Raw genomic sequence first — 21,828 nt, 5'->3', positions numbered from 1 at the left:
CACATATTTATATACACATACACACACACACTACTTTTACCTTGGTTTTCTCTGAGTGGAGCTAGTTGTTCTTTGTTCACTGGAATAATTTCAACAGGGCACCCTGCCTTTTTACCCTTTTTTATTTTAGCACTGCACTGCTAATATTTTTTTCCCTTAAGTTACTGCCTTTCTGGAGACATGCTAGGGCCCTGGGAGTCTTTGACGGTAAGGTTGATTACCCAGGGCTGCACCTTTCTAAGGATGATTGTCTTCTGATTCCCTATAGCCATTTTTTCTCTCCCTGCTGAATAGACTTAATCTTGTCTTGAGCCTTGACTCAGGGCAAAGAAGATCATTTGAAAAGGGGAAAGGATGAATATCTCTATGTTTCACGATCTAAACTATGTGATCATTTCAGGCTGTCAGTCCCTATGAGAATATCATGCCACGTTTTCTATTGTCCATCAATTTAAAGAACTTCTAGGTAGTGTAAAATGAGAAAGAAGTTTATTGTGAATTTGGAATAATACCACTCTCAGAGGGGAAAACTTTTCAATTCTTGGAAATATAATTTCTATTTTCATCATATGACAGCTCTTTGACGGCTTTGTTCCCATTACTCTCCCATCTTGTTTTGGGGGTGTTTGTGTGTGATTTGATATCATGGTTTTGCTCTGCTGTTGAAACCAAGATGCCGTGCACCTTACGGATTTGAGGTCCCCATCCCTCTCTAAGGCAAAAGAAGTGCCTGGGGCCTTTTCAGCTTTTTTTAGAAAGAAACAAGTATAAGGCTGCCAGTCTGATTCTAACTTTTACTGCATTTCTCCTGGGAGCAACTCCACAGCAACCTCTTCCCTAGAAAGTCTCAGGATGCAAGCTCAAAAAGTCCATTTTATACTTATAGCCAGACCTTCTGAAGATTTCTTCACACCAATGGCTATTTTGTTGAGGCCAGGGCAAAGGAACCAGTGAGCCGGGGTTTTTGGAAGCTTTTGTGAAAGCTTCGTGAAGCTTTTGCAGTGAAAATATACATCTGAATCACCACTAGAGTGTTAAAATGCAGATTCCTAGGGCTCACTTCAGACCTACTGGACTAGAATCTCTGGAGTTGAGCCTAAGAATATTCCTTTTTAAAGAATCCCCAAGGTGACTTTTCCTAGTTTGAGAACTACTACTTTTTTTAAAGATTTTATTTATTTACCTTAGAGGGGAAGGGAAAGAGAGAGAGAGAGAGAAATATCAATATATGGTTGCCTCTCATGCGTCCCCTGCCGGGAACCGGGAACTGGCCTGCAACCCAGGCATGTGCCCTGACTGGAAATCAAAGAGAACTACTTCTTTAGAACAGTATTTAGCATGACCTAAAAATACAAGTAGACTCATAGGTATTACTATCATAATTAGTTGAAAATAATTGCTTAGATCCTAGATCATAAAATGGTATTTCTGAAATGCAATTTTGGTGCCATCTACTATATTTCCCAATTTAATGAATGGGAAACACAACAGTGGAATGAAAAATGCAGTTCTTGCTTGTTAGTTTATTTCTTTATACTGAGAATTGGCAAATGCTTCCCATAAAGGACCAAATAGTAAATAGTTTAAGTTGCAACTAAACTTTGCAGTTGTAGCTGATAAAAGTCTAGACATTAAGTAAATGTGTGGGACATGGCTATGTTCCAGTTAGACTTTAATTATGGATGCTGAAATTTGAATATGTTGTAGTTGCAGTGTGTACAAAACATTGCTCTTTTTTATTTTTTAATCACGTAACAATGAAAATAAAAAGAAAAGAAAACCTTGGAGGCAGATCAGATTTGGCCCATTGGCCATAGTTTGCTAACCCCCTCCCTGTGCCTCTCCTGCTTCCAACTTAAAACAAATTTGTCAAAGAATACACCAGTCTCTGGAATTGACTGTTTTATTTTAAATAGCAATTTTTAATCAATAAAATGATAAGAGATTATATATGTAATATGTCCAGCAATAAAAGAATGGAAGATTTTTGTTCAGGAAAGACATCTGTGTTAAATCTTTCATTTTACAAGTGGTTCATTAGAAATGGAGCTGGTGTGCAGAGTCTCAGAGGTAAAAAGTCTTGCTGACGGTTGTGGCAGAAAGAGAAAGAGGCTAACATGCACTCAGATTTAATGAGTGCCTACTGTGTCTGGGTACTGTTCACCACATTCAAAAGTAGGGAACTAGTGCACCCACAAGTAATGAATATGAACAGTAAAAGCAAATGCAAGTTATTATTAATGAGTTATCATCAACATAATGGTTTCACAAATAGCTGTATCCCCTTTACTTTTCAGTATTGTCTTATTATGCTTTGTTGTATCTTCCTAGCACAGTGCTGGACATGAAAGAGTTGTCAAATTAAATTCTCTCTTATGCTTTCTATTCTGAGCAAGCAGTACTCATCAAGTGGGGGGTTAAAAAACCCCTGCTTATATTTGTGGTCTCTGTCTCTCTCTCTCTTTCTTCCTCCCTCCCTCCCTCCCTTCCCCCCTTCCTCCGCAAGGTAGGAGAATCCACCTTTATGAAGAAACCGGTTTCCTTATTGATGTCTTTGGTTTTACATATCTGGTTATCAAAGTTTTGACAATTGGCAGCGGTTGCTAAATGCAACAGCCACAATCTTTACCATTCCTTGGACTTATTTAATTTTAGTTTTTCCATTGAACATAATTGCATTGATTTTTTTCCTTTGGAAATTATTTCAGTGCTTTTCAAACTATCTGCCAGAAAACATTGGTGTTCCAGAAACTGACCTTAGTGGTTCTGCTGCTAAAATGAAATATTGGCATTCTTTTCATGATTTTTTAGAAGAGAAATATTACCAAGTAGGATTTTATTGATTGAAGGTTATCCCATAATAAGTTCTTAAATACATTTTTTAGCGTCTGAACAATTTTTTCCTGAATTAGAATCTAACAATCCAATACAGGACAATCACAAGATTATGTAATCAAGTATTTTGTCTCTCGTATTTGGATTTATTGTTAGGCAGAGCATTATCATTTTCAGGTGCTCTGCTACCTGAACAATTTTGAGAACCTGTGCCCTGGGTTATAATTTTAAAAAGTTATTAGTGTCTTTTCCAGAAAGTAGAATTTAAATCTATATGATTTGGACTACATTAAATGAAAATACTTTTAAACTTTCCTTTACTCAAACTTTATTTTAAATATATGTTTCAAGTTTTATATTTTGACTCTTTAGTGAAAAATATATTTTTGATATTTTAAGGAATAATTCCACATCTCTGCTCAAACCTATATTCAGCCACTTACCTTTCTACACACACATAAACACATATATTTTCTTCCAAATACCTCTTGTCCTTCAATCGCTTCAAGACATTCTTATGTGATGGAAAGAGGGGTAGATTTCTCAATGGTCGATGCTTGGACTGAGGGAGAGGTCAAGCACCTGAGAGTTTTGGACTTGCACCACTCTCTGATTGGTGTCAGCAAACCAAGTCATGTTCTAACCTCGGTTCAGTTAGCCCCACAACAACCCATGCAGTTTGTATACAGCCAGCATCCTCATTATCATTCCTAAGGCTGATATCTCTTGTCCATGATAGCAATTGGCAGCTCTTTAGGTAGACACTCAATTAGATCAGAGTTAAACATAGGGCACAACTTTTTAATTATTTTTAAGGAGAGAGTGCCTTGATAGCATGCCCAAACGTAAAGCTAAAACCCTTAAACCACCTAAAACTATATCAGGACTGGAGATATTGTTTTAAAAAAAACACGATTAGGACCACAGGGGCCTTTAAAGAACACTAAGTTATCACAGTGTCAGGAATGACGACTCCAGACTTCTGTGACTCAAACTTTCTTATACCCAGTCACCTCTGCAATCATATGCTCATCTATTTACTTACTCTCAGATATGTAGAATGACAGGTGACCACTTCCTGGCATGGTTGTTTTGTGTCATATCCAAATGAAGTCTTTTTTTGTGAATAGGCTTAGGTTCAACCAATCAAAACAAACCTCTGTCTGCCCTGACTGCCAATAAGGCTGATTTCTTCTCTGGAGTTATCTATGGGTCTACCCTAGGCTGTTCTTGTAGCATTTTCTTCCTACTCTTATTCTTCCCATGGTCTGATTTACTTGATTTCTTCCCATGATCCCCCTGTGCCTCACTCTATTACCTTCTTGTTTGCTGCAGGCCTTCCCCTCACTGTCTACTGCCTTCACATCTTCCCTGTAGTCTCCTCTTCCCCTGAACATAGCGGGTCAGGTAGTATGGCATGAGAATCAAAGCTAAGTTTGCCTTGAGGTGAAACCATCTGTCCAAGGGGATGATCGGAGGTGCTTAACTTTTTCACCTTGAAACCTTGAAATTGTAAAGTGCTTTTAGACCAGGAACTTGAAATTGCATCAGTCTGCATTATGGTAAAATCTTGATATAAGCAAGTTTAGCTTCCTGGAAACCAGCAACATTTTAGAGTAGTGTATAAGGAAGGAAAGGCTGAGGATATTTGAAAGTCTAACAATCTGTTGAAGATATTCCAAGACCTCCTGCTCAGAACTTACCCAATTATCTCCTGAAAGACTGGATATCACTGTACTCATCAAGATATGGATCAGCAAGCTTAAAAGACCACCTAGCATGACCTAATATGGACCCCAAAACTTTTAGTTTGTTTAGTGTATGCCTACTCCAAGGCAGACTTATTTATATATCACACGTCATGACCTTTTTATCCATATCTGCAACTAATTTTATATCAGGGTATTAGATATTGGTGAGAATGATTTTCTGTTTCAGTATTTACTACATACTTCTTAGTGACCTCAAACATTTGGACATAGTAAGCCAACATTTTGTAAGACGTGCTTTCTGAATGAACTTGTGACCCCTCTTCTTCCATTCTAGTCCCTCCAGTTCCCCAGAACTTATCCCCACAAGTAGTTATCCTGTTTGCCTACAGGCTGATAAGTCCCTTAAGGGTTATTTGAGAATTAAGACATTAGCTGATAAAAGGTATAACCACCTGCATTAATGTTTGGATTGCAAAAGAAGTCTTAATGGGAAATTAATTAAGCTTTAAAGTTTGATACATTTGAGGCAATTTTTCTTGCCTGGCAACCTGTCAGATCTCAGCATACAGGCAGTCCCTGCTTTGCATCACCTTACCTGCCCTACACCTTATGCTGACCCCATGGAAGTTCAAGGTAACTCTACAACCAGCATACTGCAGTGTGGGGTGGAATGCTTGGAATCCTACATAACACGATACCAAAAATTAAATCTCTTATCTGTGTGTAAATTAATTTACTCTTAAATGATATTCCAGTGCTTGAGAAAGTCAGCAGCATCCATCTGCTCTTCCCCAGGTTTACAGATAGCTTATCCAGTAATCAAAGGTGCTTCTGTAACAAAACTGATGCATAACGGAGGTAGGAAAGGCAATTTGTTTTTTCTTGTCCAATTTTGCAGGTGGAGAATCCATTCTTGGTGAATTGTACCGTATGGTCTAATGACCATGCCAAGTAAAACACGGGGACCTTCAGGAAAGAAAAGAAAGCAAAGGCCAGCAGACAATTGGGAATTGGGCCCCAGGCTTTGTGTGGGGGTCCAGGAAGAGCAACAGGCAGTCGGCATTGGCTTTTGTCAGAAACTGAGTGTCTAGAATGGGTAGCCAAGATGGAGATCAGTCCCAGGAATAGAACTAAGATTTTTTTAAACACATGGTATAATGATTAAAAACACTAGAGTATACACCTTGGCTCTGCCACTTATCTGTGTGATGTTGGGGAAGTTGCTTAACTTTGCGAAACTTAAGTATTTTCATTTGTAAAGAAAGAGAAAGGAGAATGACTATTTAGGTAAATAAACTAGTCTGTATAAGTAGTCTGTGACACAAAGTGATATCAACAAATGGAGGCTGAACCGTTACCTCAGAAATAGGAATTGAGTGTCAAGTTCAATGCACAATGTTGATTCTTATCGTGATGATTTAATTTTCCTCCTTAATCTCCCCTGACCTAAAAACTGGATATCCCCTATTCCAAGCCAATGTTAAATCTGTCAGCTGAGGTTAATCGAATCCCCTTGAGAGAAGAAAAGGGATGGATGTGCCTCTGTATGTATGACTACTGAGATCAGATGGATAGTCCCAAATGTAGGTATGCCCAAGCGTTGTAACGGGAGCTTTATAAACACATGGAATTCCGGGGCCTCACCCCCAGAGGTTCTGGTTCAGTAACTTTATGGAAGGGCTCAGTGATCTGCATGTATCATGAGCTCCCAAAGTCATTCTTATATAAGTGGTGCATGGATCACATGTCACGAAACACTGGAATAGACGCTGACAGGAACCTTAAATAAGCTGATTGCAATATCTGGGGACAATATTTGCATAATATTTATATAAGGGCAGTCAAGGGGGAAAATACATGATTCACACAGTTTTTATTTTGAAAATGGTAGTAAGAATTTATTCATCTCAGGAGACATTATTTTCTGCAAATATCTGATGCATAGAATTTATTTATGAAGGATATTGAGTAATGTAGTAGACAATGTAATATATTTGACTGAAGCTTATGAAATACATAGGAAGTATGTTCAAAAGGGTGGTTTTTAAATAATGTTTATAGGAAAACCTATGGTCTCACTTCTGTAAATCCATTTCTAGGACATGAATAAATAATTTTGGTCCAAGTAGCTTACTGTGAAGACATGATCCTTGGATAGACTCCGCTCTTAAATAAATGCATAGCAGCATCCTGAGTAGATATGCTGTCTTAGTCAGTTTGGGCTGCTATAACAAGGTACCATAGGCTGGTGACTTAAACAACAAACATTTATTTCTCACAGTTCTGGAGGCTGGGAAGTGCAAAATCAAGGAACCAGCAGATTCAGTGTATGGCAAGAGCCCGCTTCCCATTGCACAGGTGGCCATTTTTTTCCTGTGTTTTCACTGAGCAAGACGGGTGAGAGAGCTCTCTGGCATCTTTTATAAGAGCACTACTCCCATTGATGAGGGCTATTCTCATGATATTATCACCTCTCAAAGGCCCCATCTCCTAATATTATCACACTAGGGTAGGATTTCAACATGAATTTTGGTGAAACACGTTCAGTTCACAACAATATGCTTTGTAATTATTAAATATCTTATACAAGCATTTGACATCCCTAGGTTGAAGTCCCTTAGCAGGTGAATCTCTGGACAGTTATTCTGTGTGATTGCACTGAGATCCTTACATGGTAGTATGGGAAGTGACAGCAGCAGACTTTCTGCCTAAAGTGAGAGAAAACAGCTTCAACACAGGGCTGGGAAGTTGTTTAATAGAAACAACCATTGACTGCATTTAAGTGCTTGGTTGAGATACAAGGTTCCATGCTATACAATGTGGAAAAAATACTGAGCCTGATATTTTTGTATGACAGGTATTAGTTATCACCTGCCCTCTCCATTCAAAAAAATTGCCCATGTATACTGTAGAACCTATTAATTGTACAATTTTTAAAAATATGTATTTATTTTTAGAGAAAGGGAGAGAGAAAGAGAGGGAGAGAAACACTAATGTGTGGTTGTCTCTCAGATGCCCTCACCTGGGGACCTGACCATAACCCAGTCATGTGCCCTGACTGAGAATTGAACCGGCAACCCTTTGGTTCTCGGCCAGTGCTCAATCCACTGAGCCATACTGGCCAGGGCTAATTGTACACTTTTAAGTAAATAATTTTGTGGTCCTTCCCTGTTAGGCTGTGAGGAGCCTAAGCCAGTAGCAAACTTAGAAATTCGCTGTACAGAACATAAGCTGAGTTTTGATTGGGCTGAAGGAGTATAAAAGGAAAAACAAACTAAGAAAAAGATGGATTCTTTCTACCCACACCTCAGGCCTTCTTCCTCTCCAGGAAGACTTACTGTTCACATTATTAAAGAAACTCGAGTTAGGATCATTCTCAGAGTATTCAGTTCCAAAGGGCTATGACAATAGCAGGGCACAGAGATTTCTGGATAATGGTGCCACAGCATGGCTAGTAAGCTGTTAGTCTGTGCTAAAAATACAGCACAAAGACTTTAGCCTTGGAGGAAAGGAGATCCTGACAACTAGATGATGGATCAGGTTCACAATTCAACCCAACTTTAGCTGCATCTGGGGATAGAGTGCAGTTTGAGTGCCAGTGGCAAGAACTGAAGGGCATTCAAGCAAAGTGGTGCCACAGGGTAGAAAGTCAGCAGGGAAAAGGCACCGGAGTATGCCTGTAGATACCTTTCACCTTCACGATCAACACTCTTACGTCCAGACCTCTCTTAAAGGCTCAAATCTCATCGTTTCAGGGCTGACTAGGCTGAACCTGCAGGTCACAATTCTTTAATGAACATAGTTGGACAGTACAGCAGGTAGGGTGAAAGAGACAATACTCACGTAGTCATTAAAACTCCATATTATCCAGCCAATTAGAGAATTGGTCTGATTGTATATAATATCAGATTGCTACTATTCCACCTGCCATTAGGTTTTGGTATCTTGTTTTCCTATTAGTTCTTCTTTCCTTAGGCCAGAAATAGAAAATGCTCAGGGATTTTTCTTTTTCACTGTGAGAAACCTACCCTGAGGATATAGCCACAAAGGTGGGTATGTCTTTTCCTTATATTGAAATTATTAAATCCAGTTTCATTTTTTAAAAATACTCCTAATGTAAAATATATGACCTATGTCAAAAATGCAAGTAGTATAGGAAAGCATGAAATGAAGAAAAATTCCCTGGCCGCACACTTCTGACACTCGGATTCCATAATTCAGAAGCATGACTGTTACTAACATTGTGTACACACCATGTCTATATAGCGTACATATGAATATGAGCACTTATGTGTGTATCCAATGTTCAAACACAAAGGGTAATATACTAGATATAGTATTCTATAACCAATATATCTTTGTGTGCCTGGTTTTAACATATTATGTGAATTAAATTTTCTTAAGTGAACACTTATATAAAAAGTATGAAACATAGTGAGCACTTGATAAATACTAGGTATAACAATGCTAGATATTTGGGCATAATTATTTTCTTGCTTGATTTTATAATTTTTCAACTATGTAGCATTCCTGGAAAATAAAGATTAGTTTTATTGGCTTGCAATTTTCAGATGAGGTGATTTCTATGTTCTTTCTTCTGTTTTACTCACTTCACACAACTTTATGTTTGGGAGATTGCCCATGTTGCCACTTACAGCTGTCACCTACTCATTTTCTTTCCACATGGTATCCTCTAGGGACATATGCAGCAACTGACTTACCCTCACCACAGTGTGGGTGCTTCCACTGCTTCTGTGACATCACAGCAATGGCAGTGGGATTGCTGGGTCATACACACGTCCTCAGTGACAGTCGATATTGTCGAACTCTTTCCCAAAATGGTTGGACCAGCCTACTGACTGAAAAGTCAACTTTTTAAGGATTTTTGTCCCTCTTATCTCAAATATATTATAATACATTTTTCATCTTGCAATTTATGTATTGATTTTGTGGATGGAGGTTTTGTACTATGGAAAAAAATTTATTTTTATGTGGTCAGACAGATAAATCTCCTTTTTTATGGCTTCTGTTTCATGACTTTCTTAGAAGCATATTCCCTTCTTCAATATTACCAAATTATTTTCTTTTCTTTCAATTCTTTCATAGTCTAATTTTTCATTTGAAATCAGTTGATCCATCTGAGTTTGTTTTGGTGAATAAAATGAGGGTATTTCTTTTTTCAAAACAGGATAGCCTGTTATTGCAACACCAATTTAGTGACAGTGAGAGGAAAAGACAATTCACTGGGTAGCTAGTTAGACTACCGACACACAAAAATATAGTTTTTAATATGACTAATACTGGTTAGAGAATGGCAAAAAGGACACTTCAATCAGAAAAAAAATGCTGAGAAACAACTATTCCTATCTTTAATTTAAAAGCATTAAAAAGCTAGCATAATAAAATAGTAGGAGACTTGCCCAGGAATGGACAAACAAAATCAAGAAACATAACAGAATCCAGAAACAAACCCAACTAAATAAGAGTAGCATTTAAAATCATTAAGGGGGTATGATTAACAGTTTTTAATAGAAACTAATTCCTGAGTCCTTTAATCCATTTCCCACTCCCCTGAAATAAAGTCAGAGCCTTCCAGAGCTATTTAACTGTATTTATCCCTGATGAGAACGTAAGTTTATGAAAATTAGAAATAATATCTTTTTACTACTTCCTTTATTTCTTGTGCTTCCTGTTTAAATCATCGGCTGCCACATGGTAGCAGCTGATATTTGTCAACTGACTATTTATAATGGTACTCAGAAGCCATGCTCTACTGTTCAGATCACAGCCTATTTGCACATATATTTTAAGTATTTATGTGCAGTTCTTTTTATACTAAAAGAACTACATTTTGCATTATTAATCTTATTTGGAATTCAGAGGTACCTCATCTCTATGCCCTATACCCCCTAGGTGGTTAACATCTTCTTTTTGTCTATAGTTAATTTCTTTAGTCTATAAAGATCTCAGAAATTAAATGATTAATTAAAAAATAAAGAACAAAAAATAACTGGTTTTATTCTTCATTTATATCCAGTTGTCTAGGAGGAATCTCCACCTGAATGTCCTGCAAGCATTCACATTCAACAGATATAAAAACTCATTTTATTCCTTCCCCCCTAGAAATACCGTCCAGCCTGCAAATCAGTCGGACCAAGAATTTCAGGGTAGCCCTTTCCCTCCCTGCCAATTTATTCCGAAGGGAGTTTATGAAAGCAGCCCCCTCCCATCAGGCTGAGACTCTTATAAGCTTTCTTTATTTCAACCACTTCATCTGAACCTCTCTGGTGGCCCTTTTCCTCTCCCTTTGTTTTTATTTAAAAAGAAATAGAAGAAACATCCTCATGCCGTGCTGTATAAATGAAGTGACTTGTCAAGTCAGAGACTGTGGCAGTAATCTGAAAGGCAGTAAATTTAGCGACCCTCACTTTCACTGACAGGCTGTCATGCGCTTGAAACATAAATAGCAGTGGAGACAAATCGCTGCTGTTTTCCTATTAAGCTTTGGCCCACTGGCCTCACAGCCCTCCAGGAGTGGGTAGACCGAGCCTGGGAGAAGACTGCTTTCAAAAGCAGACGTGAGCTGGTTCCTGGTCTCTCCCACCCCACCTCAACTAGTTCTGCCAACACTGCAGCTGGGACCCTCACTCCCTCTGAGATCCATCTGTTTTACAGAAAGTCCAAAAACTGGGACCAGGATTCAGGCCTGCTGTTGTGCAGAGGACTGCCATTCAAACTGAATGTTGATGGTGGTGATTCCTAGTTCATGCATTTTGGTCTAAGAGTAAGAAGCAAATTACTGGACTTGTTACTATTATTTGGGTTGACCCCTGAGCACCTGAAGGCTGCCAACTTTATGTTAAATGGGAACAGTGTAAGAATATCACTTTAGTTCAAGCTTAAACCATTTCCTTTTTTGGTCTACTCACTCCTTCCCCACTTACTCCTACTTTTCTCTTTATTACTTATTGATTGACTTTAAGCAAGAACAGTTTTCTAAATGGGATTGAACAGCTCCTTCAGCAGTGAGGGCAGCTGAAGCCGTGAGGTTGGGGTTTAGGGTTGAGCCCAAAGGAGGTCACTGCAGCAGTGGGACCTGTAAGAAAAGTACAGACGGCCAGATGGAGTTATCATCCACCTCATTTTAATTACTTTTCAAAGGCTTCTGTGGCAGCCCAAAACCACACCGAGCGATGCTTCCACGGTACAATTACCCTGCCGAGTTTAACACATTCACTCACGAAATGCCAATTGATTTATGTGACTTTTGAAAACAGCAACTGCTGTTCTGCTATCTCTTGATATTTAATCCTCAGCCACGGCAGAGTCACTAATGACAGGTCACAGAATACCCCTGCCGTTCTGATGACAATGGTGAAAGATCGTGTTTGCTGCTCCCTTGGACTGACAATTCTTTGTTCTGCCTCAACCCGCTTCTTAGGAAACAGTCCAAAAAATAATCAACACCTGTAGGAGTTTTATTTTATTGTGAAGGACATTTCTAGATATTTCTTTTTATAGTTTTGCCTCTTGGCCTCTTCTTTCCCACATACCTGAGATAATAAAAATTAAGTGACACAGTGAGTCCTTGCTTCATGACATCATACTACATCACACAAATATTCTGCAGTCCCTCTTTGAGTAGTTTGAATTACCACCAATGTATATATTACATATTTAATCCTCATTTAGCCCCAGTGTCTTAGAAACTTCATATTTCTGGGTGTCTATGGAATGTACTACCCAGGATGTTCTAAGAAAAACTGATACTCACCATGTCAAAAGTCAAATGCATTACCTCCACTCCAAAATAAACACTCCTTCCTAATCTGAGGGGCGTCAACTACATTTAAACTCAGCAAGTCACTAGCTTTCAACCTACATATTGCATTTAGAATATATTTCTTCATGCCCAAAAGACTCAAGTGGACCCCAGGAGACCTCAGGGCTGGTGAAGGTCCAGCCGGTGATGCACCTTCCCTCTGCCCTCACAGATATTGCCCCTCACTCGACACTGAGCCCAGGCCATGCCTCAGAATCCTTCTCAATATCATGTTCCAGGCAGCCACTGCCACGTAATCAGGACTGATGATGACTATTTGACATCCTTAAAGAGCTATTTTCTCTTTCACAGCAATTCACAGGGTGGCTTGTTATACTATGTATTAGGGCTCATTGCCAAGAAATTGCACCAAGCAAAGGTGGTGCTGATACAGAAAGGACATTAAACAAATAGAATTGTCCTGGGATTCCATGCTTATATACCATGTTGTCTCCAGAAAAGGGAGAAAGGAAGAAAGGGAGACAGGAGGAGGGAGAAAGGGAAGGAACTCTTTAAAATGTCAATTTTACTCAGTACTTTGTGGGCACCTAAAGGTGCCATTATATCTTTTTTATTTTATTTTAGAGAGAAAGAGGGAGTGGGGAGAGAGGGGCATCAATTTGTTGTGCCACTTGTGTATTCATTGGTTGATTCTTTTATGTGCTCTGACTGGGCATCGAACCTACAACCTTGGCATATCAGGAATGCTGGTCTACCCAGCCAGGGCCTGACTGTGTCTTTATTGAGATGCATAGGTACTAAACACAGCAAGTCGAGAGTCTTCACCCCACCTCTCACACCCTGGTATATGTCCTGCTGTCACAACATACTGCTCATTTCTCTTGTGTGAAGAACTCTTTTCTAGGCAGGCAAACCAGACTACCACACCCTTTTATAATTGGCCAGCTCTGATTCTCTCCCCTTATGTTTTTCAACTTTCTGAAAACAAGCTTCTCCCAGTAAGTCCTTCCTAATATGAATCCATGCTACACTGTTCCTGCAGCTCAGTCCTGGCTGTTGGAATGTATGTGCACCAGTGCCTCATATTGTCTGGGGTTGGAGGTGAAGCTTTATACATAAGTGGGTTGGGCTAAAATTTTACATACCAGCTTGTTTTCTCACTTACTACTTTATTTTATTCTCTCAATAAAGAAGTTAAGTGAGGAGTACAAAGCTTATAAAAGTGGTGGTATCTTTTAAATTTCTTTATAACTGATCTGCTTTGCTTTGGAAATTCCCCAAGTGTCCCATTCTCGGAATCCCATTTGATACTCAGAAACAGAAATAGGGCAGATTCTTCGAGCTCAGAATTCAGCCAACTCTAGGGTCTCCTGGCATTCTAATAATAAAAGTAGTCATGCCTAATGGGAACATGGACTCCAAAAGTTCATAGACCTGATTCAAACCTCAGCTCCCTTTTAATAACATCAGAAACTTGGGTGCTTTCCTTGAGAGTCCTCTTTTAAACCTGCATTCCTGTGTTTCCTCATTTTTAAACAATCGTAACAGTATTGTGAACCAGATAAGGAAATATTCAAGTGACTTAGCGCAGTGCCCAGAACATGTTTACGTAAGTAGTGGCTAATTCAGCAGTCACTCTGCAGTATTTCTTGAACATGCCAGCATCCAGCATTGTGCTGTCCAATGGTGTACAATGATGAGCAGTGGTCCCTACAATGGAATGATAGGTATTATCAATATAATTCCTCCTCAGAGAACCAGACATAGGGGAATCCTGATTTCAAGCCTGGCATTTAGAAGGGCAGAATGGTTTCTAAAAACTGAGAACAAGTAGGTGGCAAAGGTTAAGCTTTAGTACAATACCAGAATGTCATGGCCCAGGGCTGAAAAGGATGTGTGGATAGTAGCCCCCAGTGGGTTGCTGAGCTCAAACTATGTCAGCTCACTGATTTTTGTATGTTAAAGGGAACATGCAAGCCATAATGAATTGGATCTCTCTGGATGCCAGGAAAATAATGCCAGGGCATTCTTCACTTGGCCCGTGATCATTCATAGAGCCAAAGGCAGTTGCGAACCTTCCCTGGCACTGTGCTTGCCTCCAGTTTCTGGGTACTAACTATACCCTTACTGCAGAAGGCATGGAGCCAGTTTCCACACCCTGGTATGTTGTAGTATCTGAACAGGGAACATTTCTACAACAGAGTAACCAATCCCTTCTCTTCCATGCAGTTCACATATCTTAATAGCCAAATGATTCTTTCTCTAGAGAAGTTTCCTTTCATTTCTTTTCCTCTTTTTCTTAAAGTCATCTTCCTTATGTCACTTTTTTGTCCTGCCCCTCCATTCTCTTTAATACATTGCATTTCCCTGTGTCTCTTTATTTCCTGTGGTTGCTGCTTTGGCAACCGTGTCTGTCCCCCACACCTACCTTCTTTAAATTACAGATCACTTACCAGTCTTCACCTATTTATTGGTGGGTCATGAGAAGTAGTGATGAGAAGTGGATTCAGCCTTTGGACAGAAACCTTGTCAAACACTAACGGATCTCTCAGATGGGATGTAAAGCTGAGAAACAAAAAATTTCAAACGCATCAGGAAAGAGACCCTATAGGAAACATAACCATATCGCAGGCCTTTTTTTTTTCTAGATTTCTGTGTTTCTCTCTAGCTTTTTTCTTTCTTTTTTTGTTTTTTTAACCTGCCTGTATAGAACATAATGTGCAAAAGCAGTAGAGAAAAAAAACAAAAAAAGGAACAGGTGAGTATGTCCTTAGGGAAAAAAAATGTGAAATGTACTGTAAGAACAGGAATTCGTTACAGCATGTGAAGTTAGCACAGGGAACTTCAAATGGCATCATTGATTCACAATCTTTCTTTCTCTTATTTTTAGAGGCAACAGTTTATAGCTTGCTTTTACTTGCCCTTTTCACTTGCCTTTCAACTGCACAAACACACATGTGTGCACACACATACCCTGCAAGACAAGTTCCACTTGTTTGCTTTTCATTAATCTGTTTATGCCTTTGTGTTTGGAACTATTGTGTTTACAGCTACTACTTGTAAATACTCAAATGTAGGTGAGTAAAGGAAATGTCAACCCTATTTCAAAGACATCCTCCCTTCTGCAAAAAAAAAGGATCTACAGAGATTTTAAAAAAGAGTATTCTCTGAATAATGAAAAAAATGACTCATTCATTTTCTACCATGTAACAATCCTTGGGATTCTACCTTTTCAAAGTTTCAAAACACTCAAATTTAACAAGTTTCCTAAATTTTATTTGTTGTATCTCAAAAGGAAAAAAAGAAAAATCCTCTATAGATTTTTGGGGTAATAATCTTTTTAAAAAATCTCAAACAGGGGACTGTTTGTGTTGTCCTGAGGAACTCCCAAGAATAGATCTGCTCTATTTAGTGAGCAAATATTTGGGTGTTAGTAAAATTGCATGCGGTCTTCTAAAAGAGTGGAAGGTTATATGTAAGTAAGTAGCGTTATGTGTGTGAGTATGCATGCGAGTGTGTTTGTGTGAGTATCCAATGAGAGGGAGAAGGAGGATGGGGTTCTTAGGGGAGAGGAAGGAAAGAGATAAAGGGAAAAAGTGAGACAGAGAAGTACCATGGAAATGTATTTAATTTTAAATGACTGCTTGCTCATGAATGAATGCCTGATTGACCTTAGAAATCTAAATAAATCAACATTTTGAATGTGGTTTCTACGTGCTTCACCACAGCACAGTCGGTACTCTGAAGGCACTGTACTCAGAAGGCAGCACCTGGCATAGTTTAATTGGAGTGGTCCTGGCTGATTTGTCTCTATGTTAGTAAAACACAGAAGAGAACACTCTGCTTTTGCCATTAGCTTTAGGACCCTCTTTCTGACTTATGAAGAAATATTAAAAGAACTAATACGTACAACTTGAGTAAACAGTGACTAAGAGGAGATATGCTAATTATGTGCAAGAGTCTGGAAGGTGCATATTGCAACTGCATATTGCCAGGAGACACAAAAACATATTAAGCAAAGGGAGATTTAAACTAAACACCAGATCCCAGAATAGATGTAACACTTGGTGATGTGAGCAAGCTTGTGGAAATAGGTTGAGATGTTTTAAATAGCAAAATATTGAAATTTGCACTTCGAGTAAACATTTATACAAGGACAGAAAATAATCGACAGGAATAAGAGACGGGCCGAAGTTGAAGCCATAGGGCTTTATTCCACAAAGAACTTAACAAACTAAGGGTCACATTCTGGCCTGAGACCCTTCTTAAGGTTGAGAGAATGAAAGGAAATAGTGACAGGACTTTTGGGTTAAAAGCAGCTTGTCCAAGTGAACTGAAAGGGTATGAGAAAGGTGCATTGATGGGGACAGACACATTGGGCCAAAGGGTGAGGGATGGAGAGCACGGAGTGCATTTTAGAGGTTTGTGACTCAAGACTAACACAGCGTGTTCTATGCCTTGAAACCAGAAACTGCAGTTACTCAGATGAAAGAAATGCCATTATTCCTGTTTCCACCAGGGTCTCTGTTCTTGTTTCCATACCTTTTTCTGAAATGATAACTCCACACAACAGATACATCCTCGGGACACTAGCAGAGATGCCCCATCCAGCCTTTTATAGCAGAGTACTAAGCACATCCTTCCCCAATAAAAGGGTTCTCTTATCGGGATCATTAAAAGGGAGTGGATGTATATACAGCTTCTTGTACAGAAATACTTAGCCAGCTTTCCATCCTTAGCTTGTTCTCTTGAGGTATATAATGTCTTGAACCTGACTCTAGTTCTTGCTTGTTATTTTGATTCTGCTAACTCAAACACATATTTATGGAGTAAAAATTAATCTCGCCAAACTCTGGACTGGTTCACAGGGATATTGCAAATAAAAGAAGAAGGCATAAGGGGGATAAATGGTAATGGAAAAAATACAATAAAAAATAAACTGTTTAGAAAAAGAAAAGAATGTCATTTGAGGAATCTGCAATGTAGTTCTTTGGCTTTCCAGTGGCAAGAAAGCTCCCATTTCCTCTTAAATCACTGGACTAATGAGAAATTCTCAAGCAAAATAGGAGAGATAATGTGTTGTAGGCAAAGGCTCCTGTGAATGCAAATAAAAACATGTAGCAAGACTTGCCGGAAGTGCAAGAGTTTCGACTAGAGGATCGAAGTGGTAAAGGAAGAATGACAGGAAGGAGGGCTCAGAGATGCTGTTTAATATTTTAAATTCCCATCAGGCTAGTTTCTCTCACCTGTGTTTGGTTTCCCCTTTGAGGCTCACCACTCCACTGAAATAGCTGTGCATTGATGCTGGTAGCAGAGGCCATCGTAACAGTGGGAAAGAGTTATCACGGGAAAAGCAAAAGTGATCTTTCTGCCTTACATCTGGGGCATGTAAGAGAAAACGCCCCTCTATCCTCAGATAGGAATAAGGGGAATTCTTCCTAGAGATGTGGGATTGAAAATGCATCCCATAAGGATCTGTTTTATTACCGGCTTCTTGGGAAGAAATGAGGTTATTAATACTTGCACCGGCAAGGAAGAATCCCAGGTACAAAACCCAGTAAATATTATTTTTTTTCTAATTTACTTCAATGTTTACTTTTATGGTGCTATCTTTCCAAACTGGTAGGGACTTAGGTGGTGCTGCTGCTAAAATTATCTTTTTCTCTCCTGAAACTGGCTTACATCTTTCATAAATTCAAAATGCAAAGTTGAGGTCTATTACTTTCCATTTCTAGGTATTTTATGGAAGTTGCAAAGAACTCAGCGCTGTTAGCCACCTCTAAGGAGACCACACTTGCTCTCTCTTTTACTCACATCTGTACCCACTTGGGTATAAGATTGATAGGTGTGGGATGGAAATCATAAAACATTCTGAAACCATCTTGAGCCCTTTTTTTCATTCAACCCATCATCATTCTTGGAATCAATAATTGTATCTTACTGTCAATTTCCCTTCCCACTACAGATTTTTAATGAGCTTACACTTCTATTTGGCCTGCAGTAGTCAGAGCTGCCATTAGTTTTCAGGGTATTTATGCTTAGCTAGAAGATTCTTAGCATCAGTTAGCTGGCTGACTCTCAGTTCATAGATCCATAGATACAAGAATTCGTGATCTTTTTTTTTTCTTCCAAGCCCAAGTTTTCCCATCTAATCCAAATATAGTGGACTATTACCTTGTTTGAGTTTTCTGTTTCCTTTTCTACCACATTCCACATCTGTGACCTATGAAGTCAGGTGTGACTCCTTGCTTGACTGTGGAGAAGAAAAAAAGGGGAAACACAGATTCTAAAAACTGGTCTTTTATAAATAATATGCACCTATATACTTATAAGCTTATTCTACGAAACATTTTTAGTAGAAGTGTATGCTAGATAATGTTTAGGACTTCAGAGCCAAATAATTGTATGTTACTATTGCCTTTATATTACTAGGATTGCAAAGTTTCCTCAAAACTAGCGTTAGAGGCATTGACTTGAAATTTGGAGTGTTCCTGACAGTTGTATTGTAGCCTGTTATCAAAGAGGCTACCTTCCTGTTGGGGGCCCATTTAAGAGGCCCAGCCGACATATTTAGACAGTGAATTTGTCTTTGTGCTGACTATCTGTTATGTTGGTTTGGCCATCAGGGAATTTCCAGAAAAGGAAAACAGCTTGTGCCATTCGAGTAGAGCTATTAATTAGTACCATTTAGCGTAGGATGACCAGGGCAAGATTTCTTCAAGACGGCAGGCCTGTGTTCTTCAGCACTCCCCCAGCTGCTCTCTCCTGGCCGAAGCAGCAGTGGAGTTTTGCAACTTGGGAGTGAGGGGGTTCAATTTAACTAGAGTTGAAGGTCAAGTTCTTCCTGCTCGATCTCTTTTCTTCCCCGTCCCCTTTCTTTCTCCTCCCCTTCATTTCCCCTTCATTATCTATCTCCTTCCTCCCTTCCCAAAGAAAGTCATTTAATCATTTTTACTCCACATGAGGGGAATTAAACAAGCCTGCCAATCTTGAGATTTCTTTACTGTAATGGAAATATCCAACTTTATAGGATTTTCAAAAAAGGGCCACTAGACCCCTAATGCTAACTATTTAAGCAAATGGTACTTAGCTCCCTGATGTCACCTCATGTGACACAGTCTGTCAGAAAATGTACCATGAGGGGCGCATTCTCATGGATCTGGTCCATGGCCTGGAGGTCTCAGTAATGATGTAGTTTCATACTGCACAAGGAAGCCATAAGTGAAAGACAGGGTTTTGAACATGACCCTGTGAGCAGAATTCCACCTAAACTGGGGGGAAAGGAGTGAAAATTTCTCAAAAGAAACCCACTTCTCCTTCTAACAACAACCTTGGTTGAAAGAATGCGTTGCAGCATGATGTGATTCATGGCATCAGGGCTTCACCTATAGCCCCTCTGAGTCCTTTACAACTTGTGATTTCCTCCCCGCAACTCCCACTTTGTTCTGAGCCCTTAACCAATGATTGAGGGACGAGGCCATATAAGCACTTCAGCTTCTTACCTCTTGGGCAGGACAACTTTGAAGTGAGACATGTGCTATACCTAGATCTCCTTGAGAGATTGAGCCAGCTGGCCTTCTGGGAAACTTGGCATTACACCCTCGCTGGGCTTCTTTCTTGCCAGGTTCCGTTTCCCACTCCCCTACATTTTCCTGATAACACTTCCTCTTTGATCACTTTCACATGACATTTTGTCTTGGAGTCTACTTCTGTAGAATTGGCCCTAGCCAAATACACTGTCAAATTATAGAAAAGGCATGTGGATTGATTGCTTCTAAAAAAAAGAGAGATGATCTGCTGCATATGTTACACTTTAAAAAACAATCACGCAAACCTCTATTTTTCAGGAAGAGAATTTGAAGGAGAAGAAGAATATCTGGAGATCCTCGGCATCACCAGGGAGCAGTCAGGCAAATACGAGTGCAAAGCTGCCAATGAGGTCTCCTCGGCAGATGTCAAACAAGTCAAGGTCACTGTGAACTGTGAGTATGGCAGCAGCCAGCAAGTGTTGTGTGCCCAGCCCACCTCCACTTCCAGTGAGCTCTACAGATCCCATTAGCAAAAGAACATTGCATTTCAAGCAGATGTTCCTCTGGTCAGGGATGCACATTTATACATTCGATACATCCAAGGGCAGGACTTGGCCTTTGAATTTGATAAATCAACTCTATCAACTGTAAATATAACCCATAATATATTTAACAATACACATTGTCTTTTACTCAGACTATAGAATTAAGAAAACAGGATCAGACAGTGCTAGCATTTCTGGCAATCACTCTTCAACTCTTTGTGGAGACCAAGGTCGCACCACTTTGACAAAAAGCAACAAAGCAATGATTCATATCTGCCTTAAATGAAATTTTCATCTTAATGCATTGTCAGAGGACATAACCCAAGATTATATTTTATCTTCTGCTATTTAACTAATTGGCCTTGGTAACAAATTCAAGACATTGTGGTTGGATACCGTATCCCTGAGGGGCTGACAGGGATAACTGATAAGTTAATTTTGGCTATCTATTTGTCCCAAAGTATGGGCATTGGAAAGTAAGATTTTTCTAAGTTGCATAGGTGAGTAGGTGTATTTTGAACTTCTCAGATGAAAGAATCCTTAGATGTCGTTTAAGAGACAGTAGGTAAGGTTGGATTCATATGATGTGTTGCCCAATGAAGGAATAAAAAGAATTTGTTTACCCTTTTCAGTTAGAAATGACTTGCCACATCGTTAAAATTTAAGTTTTCACATCATACAATTGTGGCTAGTGACCAGGGATGAAGGGATGTCCTGACAGTTCTTTCCTCCTATGTATTTAACACATACACACAAATATATATACAGATATATACACATGTATATGCATACATATGCACACATGTGCACATACAATACACACAAATACACATTCTACATGCAGATATATATGTACATGTGCACATATAACATGATAACCCCTATTTGAAAATATGCTTTAGACCATGGTGAGTTACTTTTTGTTATCTTAACTCCTCCATGCAGTTACCTATGTGCCAGTGATTCTACATAAATTCTCTGGGGAGGTACATGTAATTTACTCCATTTTATAGTTTGAGACACTGAAGCCCAAGGAGGTAAAATAGTTTTTCCAGTGACACAGAAAGCAGGTGGAAGAGAGGGACTCAGACTTAGTTTGATTCTAAAGCTCATGATCTCAAGAAAAACAAGAGGAGAAGGAGGATTTTTCATTCTTACTGCCTACAATGGGCAGCACTGGATTAAGGAATTTATGTTTGTCATTTAATACACAGTAAAGTCATGAGATAAATATTCTTGTTCTGACTTTAAAAACAGAAGCATAGACGGCTGAGCAAGCTTGCCTAAGGTGACCCAGCCATTGCTGGGCTACACTGTGTCCAGAACCCTTCCTCCAGCCTTGCAGCCTTCGGACACAGCCAGCAGGTTCTTCTGCACAGCATTCTGAGAAGAATCCAGGAGCTATGACTGTGCCGTAGACATTT

At 39.3% G+C, this 21,828-nt stretch overlaps 1 protein-coding gene across 3 annotated transcripts in view; it reads left to right on the top strand.

Moving 5' to 3' along the window:
• LSAMP (limbic system associated membrane protein) overlaps positions 1-21,828 on the top strand; it is a 630,861-nt gene that overhangs the window by 568,932 nt on the left and 40,101 nt on the right. For all 3 annotated transcript variants that reach the window (XM_037045538.1, XM_037045540.1, XM_037045541.1), the window contains exon 4: positions 20,178-20,312. In XM_037045538.1, the coding sequence (XP_036901433.1) occupies positions 20,178-20,312 (135 nt within the window). The remainder of the gene's footprint in view (positions 1-20,177; positions 20,313-21,828) is intronic.

This window comes from Sturnira hondurensis, unplaced genomic scaffold (assembly GCF_014824575.4).
Source record: "Sturnira hondurensis isolate 20B ecotype Veracruz unplaced genomic scaffold, ASM1482457v3 Scaffold0004338, whole genome shotgun sequence".
Classification (NCBI taxonomy): Eukaryota; Metazoa; Chordata; class Mammalia; order Chiroptera; family Phyllostomidae; genus Sturnira; species Sturnira hondurensis.
This window is presented reverse-complemented; position numbering and strand designations above follow the sequence as displayed.